This window comes from Oncorhynchus mykiss, chromosome 10, assembly GCF_057628025.1.
Source record: "Oncorhynchus mykiss isolate SJ-2025 chromosome 10, ASM5762802v1, whole genome shotgun sequence".
NCBI lineage: Eukaryota > Metazoa > Chordata > Actinopteri > Salmoniformes > Salmonidae > Oncorhynchus > Oncorhynchus mykiss.
In genome coordinates, this window is record NC_143031.1 from 46,553,695 (window position 1) to 46,563,269 (window position 9,575).

Below are 9,575 nucleotides of genomic sequence, written 5' to 3' on the forward strand. Positions count from 1 at the left end.
CACAGGTCTCATTTTGTAGCTTCACGGTCGAATTTGGTTTATTGTTTTTGTTACTCGTTTGTATAGTGTTCAGTCTTTCTTGATTAAAGATTTGCCATGGACACTTACCACGCCGCGTATTGGTCCTCAGATCCATCTCGTCTCTCCTCTTCAGATGAAGAGGAGGACGGCCGTGACAAACTAATTGTTGTATTTTGTTGATTTTATATAACAACATTCCAACCTTGTTTATTATGATCTATTCAATTATGGCATAATTCTATTATTTGTGGTCATTTGCATCACTGTCAATGACATACTTTTATTAACCGCAAAGTCCACTATTGTGACTAATCCTTATTGTGGCTAGCTTCACATAGATGGGTCCGAACACCATTAATCAAATTAGAACTGTTTTATAAATTAAGGTTATTTTAGATGACACCTAACTATTAGCTACTGAAAGAGATTATGTCGTTTTGCACCGTTTTTGGGAAGAACATTGTTTGCATCCATGAGCTAGCTAGCTTTTTTTAATGAACAGCACTGTAGATGCGCGAGACAACTTCACCAGCATCATAGCATACGTATCGATGAATCGTTGTGACATATAAAATACTAGTGATAGTGTAATCCATGTGTAATAACTATGTAAAAAATGAATGAACGCGTTAAATTACTATGTGAGGTGCAGCCATATTCAGCTCCTGATTGGTCAACAAGCTTATTTGACGCGTCAAATAGTGTTAGTGTTGTCTTTTTTTGACACGCAAAGACCCAAACGGCGTTCCATATTCGTCTGCATATTTTCGTTAGGGAACGCCTACTCTGTGAAGTGCGAGTGTGCAATAACTCAATTCGCATTTGCACTAAACAACGCGATTTGTTTTACAACTTTGGCAAAGGGTAAAGTCTACAAAACTTAGTCCACTCTGTTCATAAAATAAATGTTTTATCGATTATAACATTTGCAGAATGTCGGCCAAAATCCATCTCCTTCCATCTTCTCCCACTGCCAACCACTGAGCTTCCTCTCACTACCATATATCACCATATCATCAACATGGATTCAATAAATGTACAGATTCATTATTTGTTTTATTAATGTTTTTCAACTATAAATACATAGGCCAATAAGAAATGATTTTCACAAAAACGTTAAATATCTGCACAATGTTACTCAAAACGGTCGCCCTTTGCTAGAGTATTGACTCTTTCTCCCAATCATCACTGCTCAAGTAGTATTCTCCATCTGTAGTTGTATCTGAGTCATACTCCTCAAAGTCTGACAAACTGGAGCTAGTGATGGGCAGTAGTTCCATGGGGCCTTGAATGACTTGCAACTTCTGATCAATGATAAGCGAGTTTAAAATCTCTGTGTGCCAAGTCGATGACTCATTGAACCGTAGAGGCATAGGCAATGTCAGGCTCTTAGGGCTTAAGATGCTGTCTGTTTTTATTAGATTGATATAGGTTTTCTGAGTGCTAGAGAAAGCTCTGGAAAGGGTCCTGGGTGGGCGATCAAGGTCCCCTGGCCCTCTGATATCCTCCAGACTCCTTAGGTACCTTGTGGGGGCCATGTCAGTTCCTGTGGAGATGCGCCTGTTTCTTGATGTTCGGTTTGAGTAAATGTTGGTGACAGAGATGGAGCGGCCATGTTTCAGGCCAAAATCAGTAGTGGTTGGAGAGTTGTTGGAGTATGAGAGCTGTGTGGGTTTAAAACAGGCAGTTCTACTCCTATCTGATCTACTGTCCTTACCCATTGGGCTAGAGAAGACATCTTCATTCTTTGTGTTGAGGCTAAAATGACTGGTTCTAGAACTTCCAGAGTCCTTATGGGATTGACTACTAAAATAGGGTGAATGTGGATGATTTGTTCTACTTAATTCTTCTTTTGACAGCGATGGGTTTCCATTTTTCTCAGTTGATATTGTGTTCCTCTCTTTGTCATGAATATCTAACTGTGCATTCTTGGATGCTAATTTAACTGTGGAAATTGTCAGCCCATTGCAGCCTCTGTTTTGTTGTCTCAGTTGACCTGCCACATTACGTTGAAGGTCAATGGGTTTCAGCACTTCTTTGACCTCTGGAGACCTCTTCCCTGTCCGTCTATTCTCACTGATGACACTAGCTCCCTCAAGTGTTGATGGCACCGTTTTCCCCTTTCTACCAAACAACACACTCCTTTCCTCAATACGTTTGCTACTGAATATCATTCTGAGGCGATTCAGTACCTGATCTACTTTCCGGTTGCTTCTGTAACCAGTGGGCTCTTTTTCAGTCCTATCAGAGACAAGAGTTGCATCCTGAGCAGGCAGACCCAAGCTATTCTTTCTAATCTGAGATGCAAACAGATCCTTATTTGAAGTCTGACATTTAAATTCACTGATATTACGTGTTTCACTATCAATAATCTCTGAACCAGTCACTTTTATTTTTTCCCCTATCATCAACTGTTTTGTGTCTGCTGGGGCACTGTGTGTACCACCATAGGCTCTGGTGAGATCAGTCATATGATCTGGTGAAACTGGGGGGCTGTGAAGATGTGACTGAAGGCCGTGAGAGGCCCTGGAGCTGAGGCTGGAGAGAGAATGAGTCTTAACTGCCAGACTGGGACCTGTGTCATATACACCTGAATAATATGCATGGTGCTTGAACATTCTTTGGTTATTAGATTGAACGGAGGCATTCGTCTGCAGAATCCTCTGTTGGCTGATGGCTTTTGATAAACCAACCTGGGCTGCTAAGTTATGCTGCTTCGCCAACATGTTGATTCTCTCAGAAGATGACATCCATCTTGTGTTGCTGGGTGGTGAGTAGGGGGAGTGATTGTCACCAGCAGTATCCATGGACACAGCCTTGGTTAAATGTCTATCAAGTGACTTGGACCTGTTAAGGTATTTTGGACTCTCAGTTGCTGTATCTAAAGTGTTCTTAGACATGGGGAGAGAGTTAAATATCAAAGATGAGCTTAATCTGGTCCTATTTTCAAGAGGGTAATGAGACAGTGCAGTATGAGGCAGGATTCTGTTGAGGCTCTGGGGTGGGAAACATTGTAGGTCAGAGGCAGGGAACAAGGTGAGATGACTTCTTGAAATGTGCTGTCTCAAGGTGACTGGACTCTCTCGGTGGTCAGAGGAGGAGGGGAGGTTGGAGGGGAGGTCGGAGGAGAGGTTGGAAGGGAGGACGGAGGTGAAGTTGGAGGAGAGGCCGGAGGCTTCAGCCTGGGTCTCTACATAGTGGGAGGTGGGCAGTGTGGTGGAGCTGCTTGGTCTTAGCAAGGAGAACGTTCCTGGTGACTCCACACTCCATGGCCTGATCAAGGACAAATGGCGAGCTGGTGTTACGGCCCGACCAGAGGCCTTCTGAAGCTGGCTCCTCTTCAAGTTAGAAGACTGAAGTTTTGGTGGTTGATGTGGGCTGTGAAAGGGAATGTTCGTAACCTCAGGGGAAAGACTCTCCACAGTGGCAGTCCTGGGCAGGGACTGCTCTTGAGGTGCAAGGATGGGGGAGGAAATGTCAGAGTAGTGGAGGCGGATGGGGCAGCTACATATGTTCCGATTTGGGCTAAAGGGAATAGACGTTTTCAATTCAGCTGATGGTTGGATGTGTTCTCCTTTCCGAGGTTTAGATGTAGGATCCTCATGCTTCACTGGTGGGTGGCTGATTGACTGTGGTGCTAACGCTGGTCCAGTCACTCCAGAACTTTCTTGGTCCTCTCTCTGATTCTGACCTATGGCTGGCCAATGAAGAGAACAAGATTGGTACATAGACCTTTGACACAGTTGTTCATATTTGTATTAACCATTTATTTGCTAGGAAACCAGCCTCTTTGAGACACAATCTAATTGTTTTACTAAGTATGTGTAAACATTGAGTGTACAAAATATCAAGAACACCCCCCTCAATTTGTCAGGCATGGACTCTACAAGGTGTCGAAAGCGTTCCACAGGGATGCTGGCCCATGTTGACTCCAATGCTTCCCACAGTTGTGTCAAGTTGTCTGGATGTCCTTTGGGTGGTGGACCATTATTGATACACACAGGAAACTGTTGAGCATGAAAAACCCAGCAGCATTGCAGTTCTTGACACAAACCGGTGCGCCTGGCATTTACTACCATACCCCGTTCAAAGGCACTAAAATGTTTTTTTTTACCCTCTGAATGGCACACATACACAATCCATGTCTCAATTGCCTCAAGGCTTACAAATATTTTAACCTGTCGCCTCCCCTTCATCTACACTGATTGAAGTGGATTTAACAAGTGACATCAATAAGGGATCATAGCTTTCACCTGGTTTCACCTGGTCAGTCAATGTCATGGAAAGAGCAGGTGTTCTTAATGTTTTGTACACTCAGTGCACATCAAATCAAGGATAACAGAAGTAACCACATCTAAACATATATGGCTCCATTTGTGTGTACATGGGTTACAGAATGCTCAAGTGAACTGTTTAAGTGTCTGTTTCACTCCCCGTCCAAACTAGGAGCCATCATAGCTGCAATCATAACACACAGTTTACTATCTGTCCTTTAGTAAATAACCAGAGGAGGACTGGAGCCATTACACACCTGTGGAGCTCTCCTGCTTTCCCCCTGTTTCCAGTAGATCTGTTCTCCTCTTCCCTGTTTCACCCACAGGGAATGCAGCAGGTCCAATCACCTGTAAATGAGAGAGAGAGAGAAAGAGTTTAAGTATGCAAATCATGTCTATTTTTAGACATCACCTGCTGTGCTTGGCACCAACATACAATAGAGGGATTTGAATCAATATTTGCATTTAACCTTTGATCCATGAGTTCATCAAAAGCTATGGGCCAATCTCATAATAACTCAACAATACGTGCAACTCCCAATTAATCAAAATGTTGGTTAATCAAATAAATGTGGTTGTGAACGCAAACAAGCTATCAAGCTAAATTACATGACAGAGAGATATAGGAGAATAGGTTAGAATATGTTCTCAAGAACTGCCACAAGCCGCTGAGTTTACCCAAGCATGTGTCATAGGCATGCAAACCTGCTGAGGGTACACCCAAGCTGTTGAAAAGGCTCCCTGAAGGGGGTGTGTGAAATACGACAACTTTGATGCGGTGCGGAAAGCAATACTTTACAAGGAGATTATAGGCCCAAATGTGAGGGGAACACCCAGGCACTGGTTACTACACACCTACTGAGGGCCATTATGCACTAGTCTGTACCTTATTAGACTCCACTGAGTGATCCTCAGTGGGCTCCTCCTTTGCAGGACTCTCTGTGAGCTCCTCTCTGTGTGCCGCCTCTGTGTGTGCCTCCTCTGTGTGCACCTCTTTAGTAAGCTCTTCCTCTGTGTGCACCTCCTTGGTGAGCTCCTTCTCTGTATTCACCTCCTTGGTGAGCTGCTCCTCTGTGTGCACCTCCTCGGTGAGCTCCTCCTCTGTGTGCACCTCCTTGTTAGGCTCCTCTGCAAACTCACCTATTTGCTCCTCCACATGCTTTGCCTCAGTACTCTTGCCTTCACAGCTTTGTCCTCCAGAAGAGGAGACGTTGCTAACCCTAGGGGATGGGTATAAGCCTGCATTAGAATATCCCTGTACCCTAATTTCATCCTCTGAAGGCTATTGTAACAGTAATCTGCATGTTTCCACCATGTTTGTAAGTGCACCAGCTTTGTTTGTTACAAAGGCTCACCCATTGTTATGGCTGTTGTTTTTCCCTCCCGGGTCTCTGCTGCCCCTGAGGCTGAACATGGAGCTGAGACGGGCTCGCAGAGTTGTATGTCTTCCGCTACCGTCATCCTTCCCTTTTATTGGTTTACTTCTCACAGTTTGCTGCTCTGTAGAATGACAACGTGTTGAAATATCACTCAGGACAAGCAGCAGTGAGTTACTAACTATTATAGCCAAAGATAAAGAGTAGGACTGTATGGGCTTGACTGACTAACCTGACCCTGCAAACCTCATGAGTAGCAGCAATATCTACAGTTAGGTCACCAGTAGTTAGGTTAGGTCACCTAGTCATGCTCTCATTGGAGGAGTAGCAGATCAGATTCCATCTCTTACATCTTATTAGTCATCACTTGTCCTAAGGGCAATTTCAGGCCATTTCTGGGTCAATGGCTCACCTTACATTTGGCATTTTAGTCCTTTAGGAGATGCTCTTATCCAGAGCGACTTACAGTTGGCGCATTCATCTAAAGATAGCTAGGTGAGACAACCACATATCACAGTCGTAGTTTGTCCATTTTAACTCATTAAAGTAGTTATTAGCAAAGTCGGCGCTAGTAATACAAGTGCAGATTCGTTTTTTAATTGTTTTGTGGGATTTATTTAGGATATATTTATTTGAAGAGTTACAGTTCATGCTAACAGTTACATGTAATACACTACCGGTCAAACGTTTTAGAACACCTACTCATTCAAGGGTTTTTCTTTATTTGTACAATTTTCTACATTGTAGAATAATAGTGAAGACATCAAAACTATGAAATAACACATATGGAATCATGTAATAACCAAAAAAGTTTAAAAACAAAAAATCAAAATACATTTTATACTTGAGATTCTTCAAATGGCCACCCTTTGCCTTGATGAAAGCTTTACACACTCTTGGCATTCTCTCAGCCAGCTTCACCTGGAATGCTTTTCCAACAGTCTTGAAGGAGTTCCCACATATGCTGAGCACTTGTTGGCTGCTTTTCCTTTACTCTGTGATCCGATTCATCCCAAACCAGGTCGGGGGTTTGCGGAGGCCAGGTCATCTGAAGCAGCACTCCCTTACTTTCCTTCTTGGTAAAATAGCCCTTACACAGTCTGGAGGTGTGTTGGGTCATTGTCCTGTTGAAAAACAAATGATAGTCCCACTAAGCCCAAAACCAGATGGGATGGCGTATCGCTGCAGAATGCTGTGGTAGCCATGCTGGTTAAGTGCGCCTTGAATTCTAAATAAATCACAGACAGTGTCACCAGCAAAGCACCCCCACACCATAACACCTCCTCCTCCATGTTTCAAGTGGGAGATACACATGAGGAGATCATCCTTTCACCCACACCACGTCTCACAAAGACACAACGATTAGAACCAAAAATCTCAAATTTGGACTCCAGACCAAAGGACAAATTTCCACCGGTCTAATGTCCATTGCTCGTGTTTCTTGGCCCAAGCAAGTCTTTTTCTTATTATTGGTGTCCTTTAGTAGTGGTTTCTTTGCAGCAATTTGACCATGAAGGCCTGATTCACACAGTCTCCTCTGAACAGTTGATGTATGGTCGTTTACCAAATAGGGTTATCTTCTGAATACCACCCCTACCTTGTCACAACACAACTGATTGGCTCAAACCCATCAAGAAGGAAAGAAATTCCACAAATTAAGTTTTAAGAACCTGTTAATTGAAATGTATTCCAGGTGACTACCTCATGAAGCTGGTTGAGAGAATGCCAAGAGTGTGCAAAGCTATCATCAAGGCAAAGGGTGGCTATTTGAAGAATCTCAAACATAAAATATATTTTGATATGTTTAATACTTTTTTGGGTTACTGCATGATTCTATGGGTGTTATTTCATAGTTTTGATATCTTCACTTTTATTCTACAATGTAGAAAATAGTAAAAATAAAGAAAAACCCGTGAATGAGTAGGTGTTCTAAAACGTTTGACCGGTAGTGTACATAATAGTGATTATTCTCCTTAACACACGTCTAGCCAGTCATAGACAGAGCAAGTTAACAATTAACCATAAGTACATATTTACAGATAATTACAGTATATGGAAAGTCATGTTATGAGACATCTGTTAAGTTATGAGGACACTTTTAACCCTGTAGAACCAGAGCAGTTCCTGGCATAAGGGCCAGGAGCTTCATAGTTAGTAATGCAACACATGAAACACAGTGAGTACATTTACATGCACACAAATCATTTGTTATGAAACTGATTATGGCAGTAGGCCAGTTAAAGCATTAGTCATGTAAACAATGTTTATTTTGATTGCAATTTTCTGCATTTATCAAAGTCCCATCAGCTAGCCTGATTTCAGACTTGTCCATGTAAACAGGATTATTAAGGATTTGTTCACCTTGCAAAGCATGTAAATGTTGAAATCAAACTATTATACTAATCTGACTATTCCCAATAATCGTGATACTGTACAGGTTTCTGTGCCTCTGGGAATGGAAGTTTTCTCCATCTCAGGTAGGAATATTAGCCTTCTCATTTACTGTGGGGTGTGAGGAAAAGCTCTGTGTCTCTTCCAACAGGCAAAGCTGAAACTCTATAGCACTGTGTTCTGCTACCCATGTGCATACACAGGGGCGCAACTTTGATTTTAGAAGTGGGGGGGACATAATTATAAATTGAATTTTTTTTTTATCCAGCCGAATAAACACTACAAACAGCCTACCCGACTACTTGGATGTGTCCGCATGGTCCTAAAGCAAACCGTCGCCCTGTTTTGTAGCACATTCTAATGATAAATTTGGGGGGGGGGGGGGGGGGGGGCAGAAATGCAATTTCAGAATGTGGGGGGGGGATATACCCATATATCAAATAATCAAACACATGGTTTCCATTGAATTTGCACCGTTCCAGTATTATTATGAACTGTTTTCCCTTCAGCAGCCTCCACTGGTGTAGACAGTGTATCTGGTGGTCTGCCCTCACCTATGTTAGTGCTGTGTGGTGCCTGGGATGGGTGGACACTGCTCTTGTTAGTCTGCTGGTTTCTCAGGTTCTCCGGCCATCCTAACACAGACTTTCTGTCCCCCCGCTGTTCAAGCAGACGTCTGGTTACCACACAAGTATAAATGATTAGTCAGACATAAAGTATGTAGCTACAGTCACACAGAGAGAGAAAAGCAGACAGAAACCCACAATTCAATCCAACTTTAAAAAATCAAATGCTGTCCTTTTACACTAAAGTATACGATCTCTCACTTACCCAATCCTCTCCTTTTCAATCTCCTTTAGACGCTTGTCTCTCTCTAGAACTTCAACAACAGCATGTGCCTCTTCATTGCTTAGGAAACCTAGATCCAAGTTCAAATTATACACTGTCATAGTTCCTAACTTGGCAGCAATCCCTAACTGATTCCACTACAGGTGAGGTGATAAAGGAAATGGAAAGTAAGTTGAAAGGAAACTGAAAATCAGACATTTAGATAACCAAACCACTGTTCTACAGTCTGCGTCTTCCCATTGCAGAGTACTCAGTGTTTTAGTCTGTCCCTCCCTTCATGCTCGAAGAACAAACATAACTCTATGCAGGTGGATCCACTTCGCTGGTCAGCTGAGAACAGAGCAGGTTACACCCTCTCACTGCCAGCACTCTATTTGTCTCCTGGGCAGTTTGCTGATGTTATCTACAATCTGCTAGATCCTTGGGCGTGTCGTCTAGCCGTGGTGAGAAGCATAGGACACATAATCCCTGTATTTTGCACCTGGCGTGCAACGCACTCCTCTATCAGAAGAGTCACAACATACACTGAGAATACAAAACATTCAGAACGGCTCTTCCCATGACATAGACTGAACAGGTGAATTCAGCTGAAAGCTATGATCCCTTATTGATGTCTCTTGTTAAATCCACTTCAGTCGGTGTAGATGAAAGGGAGGAGACAGGT

General features: G+C 42.8%; 1 protein-coding gene across 1 annotated transcript; it reads right to left on the reverse strand.

Annotated features, from left to right (window-relative positions):
- Window positions 1-1,058: 1,058 nt before the first annotated feature.
- On the reverse strand, window positions 1,059-9,293 carry LOC110534072 (uncharacterized). The gene is made up of 6 exons (XM_021618724.3): window positions 8,894-9,293; window positions 8,617-8,738; window positions 5,651-5,795; window positions 5,182-5,515; window positions 4,553-4,643; window positions 1,059-3,718 (listed from the first exon to the last, which is right to left on the reverse strand). The coding sequence occupies exons 1-6, from the start codon at window positions 9,010-9,012 to the stop codon at window positions 1,179-1,181; spliced, it is 3,351 nt and encodes a 1,116-aa protein (XP_021474399.3). The 5' UTR covers window positions 9,013-9,293; the 3' UTR covers window positions 1,059-1,178.
- Between the last annotated feature and the right edge of the window lie 282 nt (window positions 9,294-9,575).

Bases quoted from the DNA above. Each gene is read 5' to 3' on its own strand.
- LOC110534072 (XM_021618724.3), bottom strand. From the start codon at position 9,012: ATGACAGTGTATAATTTGAACTTGGATCTAGGTTTCCTAAGCAATGAA. The intron at 8,739-8,893 runs GTAAGTGAGAGA...TGTGGTAACCAG, and splicing joins ATTGAAAAGGAGAGGATTGG to ACGTCTGCTTGAACAGCGGG. The intron at 4,644-5,181 runs GTACAGACTAGT...TCTCATTTACAG, and splicing joins ACTCAGTGGAGTCTAATAAG to GTGATTGGACCTGCTGCATT.